General features: G+C 47.9%; 1 protein-coding gene across 3 annotated transcripts in view; it reads right to left on the reverse strand.

Moving 5' to 3' along the window:
* The window catches only part of LOC126529762 (G-protein coupled receptor-associated protein LMBRD2B), a 342,033-nt gene that overhangs the window by 289,666 nt on the left and 33,228 nt on the right, over positions 1-19,139 (reverse strand). For all 3 annotated transcript variants that reach the window (XM_050177266.2, XM_072284303.1, XM_050177265.3), the window contains exon 2: positions 18,535-18,715. In XM_050177266.2, coding sequence (XP_050033223.1) covers positions 18,535-18,708 — 174 coding nt within the window. In that variant the 5' untranslated portion in view covers positions 18,709-18,715. The remainder of the gene's footprint in view (positions 1-18,534; positions 18,716-19,139) is intronic.

Below are 19,139 nucleotides of genomic sequence, written 5' to 3' on the forward strand. Positions count from 1 at the left end.
ACCGCACAAACGACAACAGACAAAGAAGGAAACACACAGTTCTTGTCCTGTGTGCTTCCTTCTTCGTCCATTGTCGTTTGCACGGTTACATAATGCATTCCAATTACTCACCATACAGGCCGCATACTTGCTGCTTAAGCTTCCTAGTTCTTTTCCTCCACTGTGAATCAATGTTATTCCTGTACAAATACCTGAACACTCTCCCAGCCCATTTACTTGCTTCTATATTCGTCATTCTCCATAATTATTTTACTGTGAGCTTCCCTCAGTCGAAAACTTGTCCAGACCATATCACCCTGCACAGCTTCATTTGTTGCCCGTGAGGGCCCAATGCTGACCTTTGGTTGCTATAGAGTCCTGATTTGTAACCCTGATTTGAAGCAAACAACAGCCTTTGCAAATGTAAGTCTTGGAACTATTACACCTTTCCCTATTCCCAGGAGCACCTCATACCTATTGTATCCCCATAGCACTCTGTATTTCATTATGCTCATATTTCTCTTCCCCTTTACTGTTAGTGTTTTTTCTTGTGTTTCCATATATCTATTGCCTTCATTTATCCATAAAACAAGGTATTCATATTCTTTTAAGCGAGGTATTTCATGGCGCTTTATTGTCACTGTCTGTCCGCTGTTTTCATTGAATACCATAACACCTGATTTTATGATGCTAAATTTCGAACCTAACTTATCGCCTTCCTGTCCACGGATATTAGCCAGATGTTGCGTATCACTTTGCTTGTTAGCTAGCAACATAATGTCCGTATAAAACAAACCTCGAAGCTGCTGCTCTACTACTGTACCCGCCTATTTGTATGAGAGATTATTCAACTCAATATTACTTCCTTCTAGTGCCCTCTCAATCCTCACCATGAACATCAAAAACAGAAGTGGGGATAAAAGGCACCCCTGCCTCAGTTCCTTGTTGATATCAACTTTCTCCTCACTCCTAATCCCTTCCCATTCAAAGCAAATGGTATTTTCTAGGTAAATCTCTTTCAAAAGCTGTAGACAATCGTAGCATAAGCCTTCCCTTTCCAGAATATCCAACAAAATGTTGTGGTCTACGTTGTCATACGCTCCTGTAATGTCTAAAAAGGCCACATATAATGGTCTGCTTTCTACTCTTAATATTTCAATACAGTAAATAAGAACAAATAAGTTATCATCCAAATGCCCACCTATCCTGAAGCCATACTGAAGTTCTCCCAAAATGCCATTATTCTCTGTCCATGCTTACAGCTTTAAATTAATCGCCTGCATTTCTAACCTGTATATTACCAATGTAATGGTCAGCAATCTCTACGAGTGATTTCTATCTTTCTCCCCCATACCTTTATAAGTTAAATTCATTCTACTTTCTCGCCAACTGTCTGGCATTCTTCTATCTTTTAAAGCTTTTCCACTGCTTTCAACAGAGCTTCCTTACTTTTTGGTCCTAGTTCATTAATCAGCCTAATGGGAACCTCGTCTAGCCCTGTTGCTGTGCGCTTAGGAATTTTCGCTTCGACTTTTTTCTACTTGAAGTTTGTTAACACTAGCTCCTTTTCCAGCTGGTTCTCTTTCATGCTCTTTTTTTTCTTCAAGTTCAACCTCGTCATTGTCTTGGAAAGATTCAGCTGTTATTTTTTTATGTAATTTAATGCCACATTCCCTTCCAATTTGCTTTCATCTTCGTCTAAGATATGTTGTATTGTTCCAGACTTCCTACTTAATAATTTTATGTGGTTCCAAAATATTCTAGGCGCGGCCTTCTTTTTCTCACGTATTTCTGATAACCAACGCTCATTTCACCTTTTATCTTTGTACCAGTATTTAAACCATTAATTTTTTTCTCCCGGTATATTTCAAATTTTTTGGCTACTTCATCCTGCGGTAACTGTGCTTTTTTTGCTTCCAATCTTGAAGCTGCGAAACTTCAGCAGTAAATCGAGGATGTTGGGGTTCGAATTCGGCCCTGTCCACAAGACATCATTGAGTGAAGGCGAGTCTGAAGCAAGAGAAGAGGCGTCGAATACCACTCGTACTTTAGTCATCGTCCTGCCGCGTCGCACTACTGCTCGGTGTGGCGTAGTACATGATATGTTCACTCGTACTGGCCGTTGTGACCTTCTCAGCGAAGTCTTTGTTACAGTAGCTCCTAATGGCAGTGTCATATTCCTTCTGAAACTCTGGTTTTCGATGTAGCATTCTATGTTAGGACTCCAACCTCTTTAACGTGACACCCTGGTTACTGTTAAGCTGGGAACAATTGCTGTGCCATGGCAGTTCAACTTGATAGCGACCGTTGTTTCTAATACTTGATTCCACGAAGTTCTTCAGGATGTATTCATCTTTCGAAAGTCTCTCTTCGTTAGTCAGTCCCAGATTTCCTACTTCCCAGAAAGACCTCAGTTCCTAAGAAACATTGGCTTCCGTTAGGCATATGTTGAAATTCCTTATGGTTTCCGGCTTGTAGAACTTCGGTGGATATCTGGTATCTCCATGAAGTGTCCATCCTATGACAGTTTCGATGGCAGTCAAGGAGTCATCCAGTTGATGAATTCTTCCACTGACGAGCTGCCAGTAATAGTCTGTACCTGAAGCACGCTTATTCCAGGCTCTGGCGAGATGTAAACTGCGTTGACGTCAGCCAAACGTACGTTCTTGCTTTTCAACTTTGCAAGTACATTTGTTTCTGTCAATGCTGACAAGTCAAGCACTTCCGCGTATGCGTGCTCCAGCATGAACACTTCAGCAGGTTCTGGAACAGCATCAGGCACCTCTGGCAGGGGCAGGCGGCTCAGGGCATCAGCATGTCCCAGGTCCTTTCCCGGAGGGTAAACAAGCTGGTAACTGTAAGCTGCCAGCCACAAGGCCCAGCGTACCACTCGAGGTGATGCCTGCACAGGAACTGCCTTGTCAGGCCCCAGCAACGCCAATCGCAGCTTGTGGCCCGTGACCGTCTCGAACTTCCGGCCCCAAAGATACTGGTGGAAGCGTTCGACACCGAACATGAAGGCCAAGCCTTCCTTGTCCAGCTGGCTGTAGCGTTGCTCTGCAGCATGAAGCCGACGTGAGCAAACGACACAGGGCGTTCAAGACCATCCCTGTCCCGGTGTGCCAGAATGGCTCCCATGCCGTATGGCGACGCATCTACGGTAAGGACGACAGGCTTGGCAGGATCAAAGTGCACCACCACTGGAGCCTTGCTGATTAGCTCCTTGCTGCGTTCGAACGCCCGGTCCTGCTCCTTCTTCCAGACCCATTGCTGACTGTCTCAAAGCAGAAGATGAGCGGCTGTAGATGCTGCGACAGATTCGGCAGAAAACTCCCGTAGAAATTGATGAGGCCAAGGTAGCTTTGAAGCTCCTTCTTGCTCGGGCCTTAGGCGCCTCTGAGCACAGCATCAACTTTGCGGGAAGCCGGGGCAAGGCCAGCCTGGGAAATGACATGTCCCAAGTACTCAACACTGGGAGCCAGGAAAACGCACTTTTCAAGCTTGAGCTTGAGACCAGCGTCCTGCAGCCATGCCAGGAAGTTGTGCAGGTTTTGCAGGTGGGCCCCGTCGTCGCTGCCAGTAACCAGGATGTCATCCAAGTACACCGCCACATGCCTCATGCCCCTGAAGAGTTTGTCCATCTCCCTCTGTCAAATGGCTGGGGCTGAGGCCATGCCAAACGGTAAGTGCGTGTACTGGAAAAGCCCCAAAGTTGTCGATATTGTGACATACTTCCGAGAGACATCCTGGAGCACCAGCTGCTGGTAAGCATCTCTGAGGTTGGGCTTGGTAAACTTCTGTCCACCGGACAACGCTGACCAGAGATCTTCTGAGGGGCAATGGGTACTTCTCTATGGTAGCGACGGGGTTGATGGTAACCTTAAAATCCTCGGAGATTTTGACACTGCCATCTCGCTTGAGGACTGGTACAATGGGAGCGGCCCATTCAGACGTCTTGACGGGCACCGGGATGCCCTCTCGCTGTAACCGTTGCAGCTCCTGGGTGACCCCGTCCTTCAGGGCGAACGGCAGTGGGGGAGGCTTGAAAAAACGAGGCTGGCCTCCCTCGGGTACATAGACGCCAGCCGTCTTGCCGGCGAATGTGCCCACCCCTGGCTGAAACAGGGACTTGAACTTGGCCAGGAGGTTGGGGACGTTTTTGACCACATACAGGCTGGCTTCTTGTTACTCTGGCAGATGACACCCAGTGCATGAATCCAGTTTCGGCCCAGCAGCGTCGGCGACGACCCCTTGGTTAAGTAAAGGGGAAGGGTGCCTCACTGTTGCCAAAGCAAACGCTGACCTGTGCCTGACCCTGGACCTGGGAGAGCTGCTCAGAGTAGCTGCGCAGCATCAGGCCCGAAGCCTCGACGGACACGCCGGGGAAAGTACTCCTGAAGAGTTTCCCGGCCATGACTGACACGCTGGCCCCTGTGTCCAGCTCCATTGAAATGGGGTGCTCGCAGATTTCGACAGTCAGCATGTATGGCGGCACAGACAACGGTACAAGGCCTGTGTGCCACAAGTCGAAAATTGGCGGGTCCTCGGCCACGTCGTGGAGCCTGGCTGTGGAAGAACTTGAGCCTGCTGCCACATGCCCCCACCACATACCCTTGCGATGGCGACCCTGGCCGCGGGCATGTGTGGTACCTGGGCTTTAACCAGGCTGCTGCTGCTGTTTGCTGTTCGTCCTCCCCCTTCGGCATACATGTGCCAGGTGCCCAGTTTTCCCGCACGTGAAGCATTGTGCTTGAGAGAACTGGCACTGCGAGGGGGAGTGGGCACCACCACAGTGACTGCAGCTACTGCCCTTTATCGCCAACTTGTTGACCACCGCTATCGCCGACGGTGAGCCAGGTGCACGGGCAATCTCGCCGGAGTCCTTGGCGGCAGCTTCCATTGCCAGCGCTGCCTTCCCGGTGTTGTCCAGCGAGGGGTCGGGAAGCCCCAGGAGTCGCGTCTGCATGGCGGGGTTGTTGACGCCGCAGACAAAACGGTCCCGAAGCAGCGAGTCCAGCTGGTCCGCGAAAACGCAGGCACTCGCTAACCCTCGTAGCGCAACAACGAACTGCTTGAGGGTCTCTCCTTCCCGGCGGCTCCGGTAGTTGAAGTGGAAATGCACCATTAGTGTGGGCGGTGCTGGGTTGAAATGTGAGCGCAGTATGGTGAGCAGCTCACCCAGCGTCTTAACATGTGGCGTGGCTGGCTTGAGAAGGTCAAGCAGGAGACTGAAGATGCAGGTCCCGCAACTGGCCAGGAAAATGTCCTGCTGTTTGGCCTTGGGTGTGCCGTTTGCCCGGAAGAACACGTGGACTTGTTCCTGATAAATTGGCCAGGAGGACTCATCTCCCTCGAACAACTTGATCCTTCCGTACAGCGGCATGACGGCAGCAACGGGGGGCGGCATGGGACGATATGTGGGTGCCCGTCGCCAGTGTCACTATCCGCCCGGGTTCGTGAACGAGGGAGGGCTTGAGGCACCCTCCGTTAGACAGATGCTCTGCAGCGGGGTGGTGACGAACGATGACTGACTGCCAAGCAGCTATGCTCGTTGGTGTTTATTGGGCCCAGTGCCCAATGTTGCCTGCCGAGCATGGGAGGCCACCGAGCCTGGCGGGCCAACGAAGATTATGCCCGAGGGGGTGTCACATGCTTGTTACGGAAACAGTTGTCTGCATTTCTCTATTCTTCTGATTCCATTTCGGGTCACACATCGTGGTGATATGTCGCCCCTTGCATTTCGCATAGCTTAGTCCCTTCGAGCTTCTGCATTCCTTAGCTTTGCGAAATTGTCTAGCGGAGGGGAAACAGCATCCTAATTTGAGTAGTTTCTCTTTTTTGTCATCTAATGTTAGTTCCGTTGGGCAGACATCCACCGAGTGATTTTTGACTCCGCATACTATACAACTCTCTGTAGTCAGTTTCATGATTAACATAGATGCAGAACATTGGAAATGCTCATTAGATTGTCGTTTTGCGGTTGAGGCTTGTTCTGCCTTGTCAGAAGTCATCATTATAGCCTGTTCCTGGCTTCTTACTTCAAGGCTCAAGAGGTCTAGAAGAACAGACATTTTATTTAGCCTGTCACTCGTAACGCCTGCATTTGTTGAAGACAAGATGCGCTGTGTATAACGGAGTACCATTTCTTGCGGAAGATCTTGTATTATAGCAGTTTTCAAAAGTACTCCATATTCTTTTTCTTCGACACCAAGGTTATGGAGGGATCTCACGCAAGTCTGCACTTTTTCATGCAACCTTTGAAGCCCTTCGAAATCTTTGCAAGAACAAACTTTACATAGGTTTAGAAGATGACGCACGTGGTCGTTAACAATCAGCGACTTCTGACCGAATCTTTCTTTGAGAAGTTCTATAGCTGTGCTATAGCTTTCGTTAGTTGTCGACAGGCCGCTGATGACACCTTCCACTTTACCTATCAAGTAGCTCCGAAGATAGTTCAATTTATCTGCGTCTGTGATATATCGGTTCTGGTGAACGGCAGACTCATATTTATCCCAATATTCTGGCCATTTAATGGGGTCACCATGAAACTTTGGCACATCGAGCTTAGGTAGCTTAATGTGTGCGCATGCTTAATGAAAGTCATCGTGAGATGCGTGTGTAGTTATTTGCAGAGCGGATAAAATGCGTTCAGTGCGGGATTTCGTGAGGAAGATAGATTCTTGATACTGTCCGACGCTTTGAAGCTCATGCTCAAGGTCATCATCGGTAACATGCTCTTCTACTTGGTTATCAAGGTCCGTAAGCATAGTTTCCTTTATCTTCAATAGGTTAAGATGGTCGGTCAGCTCACCAGATGGTGCTGGTTCCATCTGCAGAAGAGTGGTCATGTCTTTGATGATCCTGGTGACCGCCGCTCGAACGATAGCCCGCTTCCGTTGTAGTCTTTCCATGTCATCACGTCAGGAATTGGAGGCCTCATGATGACGTGGATCATTCTTCAATCCTGTCGCAGCGTTGTCGCGTTGACTGCGTTGGTCGGTTGTCCTCTTCAGGGAGCTCACTTCATCGTCAGGGGTCTTCTACTGCAGATCTGAAATCCTGGTTATGGCACCATGTCACTGAAAACCAGGAAGCGAGGTCGAAGTAGAGACCGTCTTGTTTATTCGACACTTGCAAAAACAGCTAAAAGAAATTCAGGTGAGCGCTCGTGTCCACGCTTGCTTCTAACTTCGTCTTCTTTTCTTCTTTTTCGGAACATAACATTTTACGGCGCTCCTTACTCTCTTTCCCAACTGTATATCCCATTTTCAAAATGATGCGTTTATGGTCCCTCCCTATGCTGCTATACCCTTCCTTGTCAATGACCATTTCTTTCAATTTATCATTAATTCCTTCTGTCATCAGACAGTAATCAATGGTTGATTGCCGGTTTCCCACTTCCCACGTGATCTTTCCTTCACACTTAGGCCCAGTATTCACGATAACGAGGTTATGTTGCTCACAAAGGTCTAGCATTGATTTCCCGTTATTGTCGGTATAGCCATCTAAATCCTGTATACGGGCATTCATGCCACCTAATAGGATAATTTCAGCCCCATTCCCGAAACTCTTAATATCAGTGCTTATGCATTCCACTAACTCTTTATTCTTCTCTGTGCAATTATTTCCGGTCCACAAATACGTAACGCCCAGCCAAGTTCTTTTCCCATTCATTGTACCTGATAACCCAATATGCTCTTGACATTTTGAATTTATTCTTTTCCATTTGGCTCCCTGATGGATAAGCTTTCCGACTCTCCCTCTCTTTCTTTCCGATTTAGTTCTGTTGCACCCTTCCAAAATATAATTCTCAATCCCTGGCGGCTCTTCCTAGTCTCTAAGGTGCGTTTCTGTAACTGCATATACCCCTATTTGTTCTCTATTTAACTTCTCCTCAATCTCTACCTACTTTTCCTTCCTTCTGCCACCCTGCATGTTTACATGGTTTATTGAATGGTGAGCTCTCTTTATTGTTTTCCTCCTGTTTCTGTTATTGATGGCGATGCTCTTCTGATGTTCCCCTAGAGGAGCTTCTTTATTACTACCTACTCTGACCTCCTGAGCGCCCGCGGGCCCCCTAAAAAAGCAACAGCGCGACCCCCAAGTCGCCAGCCCACTTCTCGTCCAAAACTGTAATTGAAGTGGATCCCGTCTCGTTCAAAACCACCACACCTTCTCACTTTCCAGTTTACTTCTACAACCTTGAAACCTTTCTCTCAGCTCATTGTCCATATAGCCTCATCAGCAGCCACTACAGCTCTTTGTAAGTAACTGTCATGAACAAGCACCTCCAGCACTGTGCACACCACAATTTGCACCTGAGGGGACAGCTTACGCAAGTCTACCCCCTTCGCCAAGTGCTGGGATAGTTCTGTCCCTTTTTTGTTTAGGATGTCACTTAGCCCACTTGCTACTACAACGACATTGTGCCCATGGGCATTTTCCGGAAGCTTTGCTTTTGCTTGCTCTATGACAGCGTTCAATGTCCGTGTAAATGTACCTACCACCACTCTTTTGTGACCTTTCACCCTCTCCACAATTGCCTCTGAACACCTAGCCAGGTTTGAGTCGCCGGCGATATCCACCCTTTCACTTTCTCCTACTGCACCTCTCTCTCCCTGCTTCCCTTTGTCATGCTTTTCTGTGTGATTTGAACTTGACAAGGGGCATTGACCCCTGCGTTCTGCTTTTTCTTTGCGGCTGCATCAAGGTAAGTGCAGCTCTTTGCAACTACCCCCTCCCCACGTTGACATTCCATGTGCTTTGTTGACACTCTCTTCTGTCACATCGGCAGACTGAGCTCTATTGTGACGACCATTCTCGTTCACGATGGCAGCGCTGTTCAGCTTTCTTTAAAACTGATGGTAGAGCTAAAAGACCTTGGCTGCTTGAAGTCTTCTTTCCACTGCCTTCCATCCATCACGCTCCATATTTATCTGATTTTTGAGTTCTTTGACCTGTTTCACAAGCTCATGCTGGAAATCCTTCCTATACTCACCCCTGTGAGCACTAAACGAGCAAGAAACAGGCCGCCACCCTTTGAGCGATTACTAACGAGATAGCCATCAGCTTTGCAAGCGCAAGAAACCGAAACCGCCGCCCGCCGGCGCGTGTGCCGATACGCAAGCAGTAGTATATTGATGCACCAAACCAAACCAACTCTAAAACAAACCATGCAATGAAAACCAAGAAAGGGAGGGTGAGAAAAAAATTCCCTGTATTCCCACATAGTGGCAGCACATGTCAGAAAAGAGAAAGTTTGCAAATTGGCGCATGTTTTAAACGTACAGACAGTGCCGTAAATATACGGCATTGACCAGTTTGGACTTTTTCGTGGCGCCGTATATTTATGTCATTGACCTCAAAGGGTTAAGGTACAAGACGTATTCGCATGTGTACAGCCACACGCCCACGCTCTCACTATCCTACCAAAGCAATATTCCTGATACCAATGCACAGACAGTAAAACCACTAATAGCTATTAGTCTTGCCACTTCCAAACTACTATTTAAAGGCTATAAAGATTTGACATCCCACACAGTTGCAGATGTTGAAGCACGTGGTGCAAAAGGACACTCCGACTATCCTGCAAAACCAAATACACACAAAACACACCAGTGTACATGAAAATAAAAGATAAAGATAAAGCTAGCCAGTTAATACTTAGATGCTAAAATAATTATCACCAAATCAAAAACAGGAGCAAGCTCAAAGCATGCACAAGGACTTATGTTTTCGTTGCTGCTATGGAGCACTGGAAAAACACATCCGTTCGCCACAAACATCACCACCACATCATTTTGCAAAATAGTGAGTGCCATTTGGCGCATAACAGATGAAGCTGCAGCGCTCTGCGTGCGAGAGCATGTAGCTAGAAAGTAAATTTCGTTTCTCGGCTTCTACCTGGCCTCTGCCGTGGCAACCCTAGGTGTTCACTGCAGCAAGAATAATTGAAGATGCCATCACTTCGTTCCAGTTTTCGTACATGACATGAACCTCAGACTTCTCGAAGTGTACCATTCAAACAGATCGTGTGTGGCAGTATGCACTATTTGCCAGGCTCATCAAGGCTCGGCACTCAAGCAACAAGATTACGTTAAAAATATTGTATATTCGGGGAGTGCCGATGCCAGAACAGGACTGATGCAAGCAACATGCACTCCTTCAACAAATAGCAGAGTGCACGTCATCGAAACACACTGGCGATGTGTCCCCGAGTGTCCACACTTGGTTTCGCAGACTGGCCATGCACAGCGACCACCGTGCAAGGTAGCTCGCCTTATATGCTCTATGTTGCTGACAGAGTATATAGAGAGAACCAACTATACATTCATTATACAGTCGCTGACTGTTTATTCGCACCTCACGAGGACTGCGGAAATTTCCGAATAAACAGGTGTCCGAAAAGGCAGATTAATAAAAAAAAAATTATGTATTTCCACGCACTTATTCGGGCTCGGCAGTAGTCTTAAAGAAATCGTGAATGCGCCGTTGCACGTTGTTCTGTTTACGCGCAATCATAAGCCAGAATCTCGGAGAGGGTCTTACGGTCACTATAGGCAGCTGAAAGCACAGTCACTGCTTGTACTAGCTCCGTATGTGACGGCAGTGTGGCACATGGTGCGTCATGTTCCGACTCGGAGTCATTGCCCGGCGGTGCAGCAGAAACCTGACGAATGATCTCGCCGTCATCGAGTTCTGCGCATGTCAGTACAGCATGTCAGCACCTGTGAAACTGTCAAATGAGACGGTGTCCGAAATCGCAATGCAACCGCTGCGCAGGTGTCCGCAGAACATTTTCGGCGTCAGTAGGGAGCACATCGGAAGGCGACAAATCCTAGGCCTCCCGGCACCCGCTTGCCGGCATTCCCCAGCACAGTCTGCGCGGGCACTGTCGGCGCCATTAAACACTTGACGCGATGTTTCCGTATGCTGCGTTGGATCACTGGAACCTTGACACAGCACACAAAGCAAACTCCACCATGCCGACACCACTCGCACAAACGAAGAATGTGGCCTACTCACAACGTTGTGCGCGAAGAAACAAATCAGCTGCTGGATCGTCTTGACATGGCTTACTAAGCTGAGACCGGAACTGCTGTATCAACTCTATCGAACCAGGCAGAAATAATGATGAGCGGGAATTTCCAGTAGCGCCACTTCGTGGGGCAGCAAGGAGGCTCCGTTCAAAACAAAAATGACGCTCAGCTAGTCGAACCATGCATCGGTCAAAGTGGTGCATGGTGCTCTCGATCGAGTTGGCTCAAGGAGTGTCCGAAAAATCAGACGAGAGGTTGCAAGGTGTCCGAACTTTTGGCAGTTGTTATACATTATGGTCTATGGGGAGAATGGCGGTGCCGCGAAGCAGACCAAATAATCAAGCATGTCCGAATTTTCGGAGTCCGGAAAATCAGTCGGTGACTGTACATGCACATGCAGGAAGCAAGTTTATTTGAACTTTGCAGTGAAAAGCTATCTACAGAACACACGGCTTAACCCGCTTGGCTTTCTTTTCGTTCTCCTTTTGGTTGACTCCCTCCAAAAAGAAATAAATCTGTGTTAGGCAATAAAAGTGTACAAGAGATCGTGTTAGTGCAACAGCATACTCACTGCAGCTGGCCTCTGATGCCTGCCCAATCTTTCGCCACATGCCTACAATAGACTTGGCATGGAGGTGAGCGGTGCTAAAAAAAATTGGCTAGCTTGTTTTCAAGCATCTGAGTCGAGCCATGTAGAGTGCGTAATTCATAAAGGAGTCCACCAAGGTCCCACTGCAGAGACGCATCCGCTGGCACCATTGTCTTTGGTGATGAGGCAGGCTGTCTAGCATTGTTCACAATTGATGCACAGAATCTGCTTCCTTGCCACATAGCCCGCTATGTGATAGACTAGTGGACTTCGAAGCACGGAACAAGAACAGATGCTGATCAAATTTTTTCTGATCGCACAGATCGTGCTGTCAAGGACCGGATTCGTCAACGCAGGGTCTGAGCATGCGCTGCATCAGGCCTATCTGCTGCTACCTCCGGCTGTCTGCCCTGCTGGCTTCATTGGATGAAAACACGTCGCAAGAAGCTATACCACCTGCACTGCACTGGGACCACCTGACCAGCACGCTGACATTGACGGAGACATGGTGGCACTCAGATAAAAGCAGCAGCCTTTTCGACATATCCTTCAGTAGACTTTGAAGCACCGAACGAGCACGGATGCTGATCAAATTTTTTCTGATCGCACAGGTTAGTGACAAGCATTTAGTCTATTCAGGTAGAGACGACGTACCATTAACGGTGCTCCCAAGTCCAGAAAGCTGTGTTGCTATTTTGCGGGATTCTTTTAATGTCCGCTTAATGTTACTAACATCCAGACAAGTGGAACAAAATCCAGGCCCTGACTTTGATTCGGATTAATGTTCGGAGCGAGAACTAATGAAACGCATTCTAAGAGAAGAAAAGGAAACGGAACAAAACACTGAAACAACTGTCTTCAAATATCAAGCACATGGAGACAATAGTTGCAGATTCGCAAGAAAGGCATTTATTGAAAATGCATTTATTGAAAATTATTGGAATGACAGTTATTGAAAATGAAAGGAGATTATGGAAAGAATGCGAAGACAATATTGTCACGTGGTGGTGACATTGAAGAACACAGTAGGAAATACTGTGAAAGACAAAACTAACTTTTATTGGGCGAACCTGTGCCCACAAAAACAGGCTACACTTATAGCACAAAGATAGCGGCGAACACGGTCGGCGATCGTCGAAAATCTGATCAGCGGGTCAAGTGCGTCAGCTTTTATACAGCAGTCATCGAATGTTCCAGACTAATCGTTGGGACCCGCATGCCTCCAACAAAGTTCTACAACATTCGAGTCACGCGATGAAATCAGATAACACAAGGTTCGGCGGCAACAGACAGCGGATAGAAGCATCGATAACTTTCCAGAAACTTCGGATACATGCAGACGCGCCCCGCGCTGTGCGATAACATTTGTTAGGCGGCGAAACGTGGTCGCCCGTTAAATATAAGTACATGTGTGAATATCTTTAACACTAAGGTCCTCTTCCTGAGTTAACGCCGAGTACCTGTTCTGTAGCTTGATCCACAATTCCTCTAGTTTCCCTCTTACCGCTAACTCATTGATTGGCTTCTTATGTACCAGTTTCTTCCGTTCCCTCTTCAAGTCTAGGCTAATTCGAGTTCTTACCATGCTATGGTCACTGCAGCGCACCTTGCCGAGCACGCCCACATCTTTTATGATGCCAGGGTCACCGCAGAGTATAAAGTCCATTTCATTTCTAGTTTCACCATTCGGGCTCCTCCACGTCCACTTTCGGCTATCCCGCTTGCGGAAGAAGGTAATCATTATCCGCATATTATTATGTTCTGCAAACTCTACTAATAACTGTCCCCAGCTATTCCTAGAGCCTATGCCATATTCCCCCAGTGACTTGTCTCCAGCCTGCTTCTTGCCTACCCTGGCATTGAAGTCGCCCATCAGTATAGTGTATTTTGTTTTGACTTTACCCATCGCCGATTCCACGTCTTCAAAAAGCTTTCAACTTCCTGGTCATCATGACTGGATGTATGGGCGTAGACTTGTACGACCTTCAATTTGTACCTGTTGTCAGAGTTGTCGGACGATCCCACCGCTGTCAACCAGATGTAGGAGTCATCGGACGATCTCGCCGCTGCCACCATTTGAAGGAGTTGAAGGTCGTAGAGAGGAACTCGGTGAACAGGATTTATTTACATTATTTACATCTTAGACAAGACATATATCGACAGTCTAGCGTGACTCCCAAATGGAGCATGCGAGACAACGCATACAGCAAACAGCTTACGAGCACACAGCTCACTAGCACATTTCTAGCACGACAACGAGCACTCAGCTCACTAGTACATCTCGAGCACGACAATGAGCACTCAGCTCACTACGACGAGCACGCTCTCGCAGCCGACAACCGCTGCTTATAAGCACTTGGTCCCCCCTTGATTCCAAGCGAACGGAAACGTTCGTCCAGTCATCGTTCGACATCACCGAAGATGACCCGCCCTTTCGGAGGAGGCGGGCTCACATACTCGTGTTACACACACACACAGGTGTAGAGGTCCGGAGCCGACGTCAGAGGGGCTTCGTAGAACTCTGCTCCATCCCGGGTGGCGCGGCCGGGTACCACATTCCTGAGCTGACCCCGCGCCACGCGGCTGCCGGTTATCCGCAGTTCTCTGAAGTGCGCCCCGTCTGGCTGGATTAGAACACGTGCACCGGGCTGAAATAACTGGCACATTGCCACCCCGTACGGCCATTCCTAACATGCTCCTCCATTGCCCGGAAAATCTCGCCTGGCCAGTGCTGGCAACCGCAGGGCAGGAAGAAAATGGCTGGCGAGCAAGACGATGGCTTTGCTCTCTGCAACCCCTGCGTACTTGGAATGCCTTCAACCATCTCACAACAACTGGCACAGAAGAGTCGACCCGGCAACACAATACCGCTCAGCGTTCAAACGCCCGGAATTAGCAGTTAACCCACCAGGCCTCCTATCAAAATTTCAATGCAAGTCACTCAACTGGGAAACCCCAAATTTTGCCCCAAAATTTTGTGCTGCCAAAGCGAGCGTTGACGTTCCTCTTGAGTTCGACCAAACCCGATCGTCGCGCTGCACAAGAGCAAAGATTTACGCAGAATTAAACCAAAGGCTCTCAAACACCAATACCCAAACATAACTTAAGCAGCGTAAGTTCGCGAGCAGCCTGTTTTTATCCTATCACAGTGGCGTACTTATCTCATGTACTGCTGCCACTGAACCGTCAGGCCAGCTCCACAGGTACGTCAATACAATCGCGCTAGCTTTGTGGTCTCTATTCCAAATGCATACTTGCGACGCTTACTCCAATTTGTTCCTTTAATCCACATAGGACACGTTCCTTAAACAAACAACCAAACTTGCGTAACTTACGCAACACCGAGGAACCTTTGAACAAATGTGTCTTTTACTAACTAGCTCTTCGTACGCGTACTAGAGAAGTCAGAATACGGCTGCCCTCGACACACACGAGCAACCCAGTCATAAACCTTCTGCTTCCTTCTGTCTGCACACGACACGCGCTAATGGACCTAAGACCTCTTCTCAGTGCAAATCACGCACTTACTGAATATCTACACGCTTAACCTTAGAAAATAAAAAGACACATAAAAAAAGAAGGTTAAATAACACACACGCACATTACGATAGGCCTCTCAACGATAACCTTGACACTCGGGTTACTCGCAAACACAAAAAAGAAAGCCTATATACTCATTAATGAACATCGCGTGAAACTACATGCTTACATAAAACTCTTCTTTCTAATCTCGGAGCTTCTCGAACAAAAACACAAACAAAGCTCATACTTTTACATATTGAAAGAAACTTAAATCGCGAAAATTATCCGCTGCTCAAAAAATGAAACAATACAACACGTTTTCCTTCTACGGAAGCTCTCTTGGCCTCTCTTTTTCAAACGTTTACAACTGACTCATACTATTTGAGCCGTACTTGAGGTGGTCGCAGTTTGAAAGCTATTCTGGCTACCCAGGAACAACAAAAGGGCTGACTCACTATCAGCTCCCCCAAGACGTTACAGTCCCCTGCCAATTTGCATCCTGGCGCCCCGCTTTCATCACGACCTCGATTGACCGCGTCGCTACTCCCCAACTGGTCTCGTCTTGCCACCTTGCGCTTCTTCGTACTGCACGCTGAGCTTCGAAAAGAATGATGGAACGACGAGGAATTTAACTGCCCTGTGCCCTTTGTCCACGTCCGTGCAGAACATGCTTCTCGGTCTCCTTTTGACCAGTGGCTAAAACGTGCTTGATGCGCACACGTCGTCCGTGACGACCACATCTTTCTTTTCTCTGCGCCCTGCCTTTTCGCGCCTGTTGCAGTCTTTGGCTTCACTACATTAGCCACCGCATTCCGATCTTTTCGGTGCTTCTTTCTGCGGCACTTTCTCCTCGAACTCTCTTTCATGCCGTCATCTAGCGCCTCGTGCTGGCCGTTACACATCTTGTCGGCCCGGATCGGTCTCTTACCCGCACAGTCTGAATGATCCTTAACTAAATCATACCTCTCTTGGCTACCTAGACTGGCGGAGAGCCGCACTGATCCCTGAACAATGCAGTTGTTCTCTCGTGAGCTACGGAGCTCGCCATCCCGAGAACTACTCTCAACTGCGTCGTCCAGCTCGCACATCACTTCGGCACGCAGATCTGACTGGACATGGGTGCTCGTGTCTATCGGGTCAGCAGTACTCTCCACTTCGCTAGCAACCTCGCTAACATTACAAGCGACGCACACGCGCGGTAACTGTGCCAATTTGTTCGCAGCTGGCCTAGCTGTCTCTACAGTCCTCTGTTGGCACAGCACCTCGTCGCTCTCACTCTGGCCTTTAACGGCCTCTGTTACCACTAAGGCATCGTTAGCTTCTAGCACTTCATGCTGCTAATCTTACAGGTGCTGCTACTTCTCTCGGCTTTTGAGCAAAATCTGCTATCTACTTCCTCCCACTTTCGCTGCGTCCAGCCTACAGATTTGTCAAGCCGCTGTTGACTTCGCTCGATGTCCTGCTCCAAACCTTGAATCTCTTCGTTCAATGCATCAATGTACTGCCTCGTTACTTCTGTTAGGCCTTCTTCCTGAGAAATTCTTTTCAGTTCCTGCCTAGCTTTCTCCTGTTCTTGCTTAAATTCTTCCTGCTCTTGCCTAATTGTTTCCTGTTCCCGTTTTTTGTTTAGAATTCGTTTACTCATTTGTTTTATGAATTTCGAATAAATGTTACTTTCTAGAATTGTCTTAAGAATTTCTGCTTCCGTCAAGTCCTCCTCTACGTCCACCTTGATCTCCTCACACAACCACAACAGGTCAGCCCTCGTCAAACACATTAGGACCATGGTCGCTACTTTAAGCTTTGGCTCTGCTGTCACACAATACTTGTTGCGATACCCAAGCAAATCAAAATACAAGTACAAGATCCCCAGCGAATCAAATCAAAAACACAGAGAAATTGAAGCCTGGTAAATCTTACAGCCAAAACCAAACGGTTACCCACTGAAGCAGCACCATATCGCCAGTCCTTCTCCGCCGTACCCAGTCAGTTGCAACAGGTGGTCAATCTCATGTCGCCTCCAACTTGATCAGGATACCGGTCGGTCACCATGTGCCAACGTCCGTCAGCTGCCGTTGCTGTCTCTGAGTCGTAGGCCGATTTAGGAGCCATAGGCTGATCTAGGAGCCGTAGGCCGATCTCGGAGCCGTATAGGCCGATCTAGGAGCCGTATAGGCCGATCTAGGAGCCGTATAGGCCGATCTAGGAGCCGTATAGGCCGATCTAGGAGCCGTATAGGCCGATCTAGGAGCCGTAGGCCGATCTCACCGCTGCCGTTCAGTTATTAGAGTTTGGCAGTCGTAGCTGTTGGAAGGAGCTTGACTCTTCGTCGGGACTTAGGAGAGCAGGATTTAATTTCATATTAACATTTTAACAAGACGTACATCGACAGTCTAGCGTGACTCCCAAATGGAGCACGCGAGACGACACATACAGCGAACAGCTTACGAGCACACAGCTCACTAGTACATTTCTAGCACGACAACGAGCACTCAGCTCACTAGTACATCTCGAGCACGACAACGAGCACTCAGCTCACTACGACGAGCATGCTCTCGCAGCCGACAACCGCTGCTTATAAGCACTTGGTCCCCCCTTGATTCCAAGCGAACGGAAACGTTCGTCCAGTCATCGTTCGACGTCACCGAAGATGACCCGCCCTTTTGGAGGAGGCGAGCTCACATACTCGTGTTGCACACACACACAGGTGTAAAGGTCCGGAGCCGACGTCAGAGGGGCTTCGTAGAACTCTGCTCCGTCCCAGGTGGCGCAGCCGGGTACCACATTCCTGAGCTGACCCCGCGCCACGTGGCTGCCGGTTATCCGCAGTTCTCTGAAGTGCGCCCCGTCTGGTTGGATTGGAACACGTGCAGCGGGCTGAAATAGCTGGCACGTTGCCACCCCGTACGGCTATTCCTAAGACTGTTATTAAATTTCACAACAAGACCTACCATCGTCTCATTAATGCTATAGAATTCCTGTACGTTATCAGCTATATCCTTATTAATCAGGAATCCGACTCCTAGTTCTCGTCTCTCCACTAAGCCGCGGTAGCACATGCCGTGTCCGCTTTTTAGCATTGTATATGCTTCTTTTGTCCTCCTAACTTCCCTAAGCCCTATTATATCCTATTTACTGTCCTCTAATTCCTCTAATAGCACTGCTAGACTTGCCTCACTAGATAACGTTCCAGCATTAAACGGTGCCAGGTTCAGATTCCAATGGCGGCCAACAGGTATAACCAGCATAAAATAAGATGTCAAGAAAGCACAAGGTACCATGTTTTGTAGATATGTCATGCATTAGTGACAAGGGTTCAAGACACCACTGAAACAGCAAAAGCTTGGTCAAGGTTAAAGTGATTGTCAACACATTTGGTTATAAAAACACGGCAATCTGTCTCACCGTGGACACGTCCAGAGGCAGGATGAAGATGATGGTGAAAGAAAAGTACCAGGCCACAAACACGCTGACTGTGACCAGCAGCGGATGCTGGCTGAAGTTGCCATACCGGTGCAACAGCACAGCCGCTAGCACAAAGGTGAAGCACACCTCGGACACCAGTGGGCCCACCACCATCTTCCACCTGCAAGACATGCACACGTGGATCCAAACATGGCCTTTTTATGGAGGCTTTAGTAGGGTATGCAAACACTATCATGGTTAAAATAACATAGCATAATGAATAGTAAGATAACAAACACATATTTTCTAAAAAGATAAACTCCTAAGAGTTCTGACTAGGGTGTAATGTGTAATATAATTTGTGCAAAAATAAAGTTCACAGAAAAGTCCACAGAATATTTACAATGTTATGCTGATAACACGAAAAGATAAAATGAGAACTTATTCATGGATATACATGCTTGGTGCAATTTCCTACACTGCATAAAAGTTTCATGTTCTAGCTCATAACAGATGTGAGCAGCAAAATATGCTTTCTGCCTAGTGGGAACTCTCTGGCAGGTGTCACAAATTTTGGGCCAGACATTACATTCACCTACTGGGCT

This window comes from Dermacentor andersoni, chromosome 9 (assembly GCF_023375885.2).
Source record: "Dermacentor andersoni chromosome 9, qqDerAnde1_hic_scaffold, whole genome shotgun sequence".
NCBI lineage: Eukaryota > Metazoa > Arthropoda > Arachnida > Ixodida > Ixodidae > Dermacentor > Dermacentor andersoni.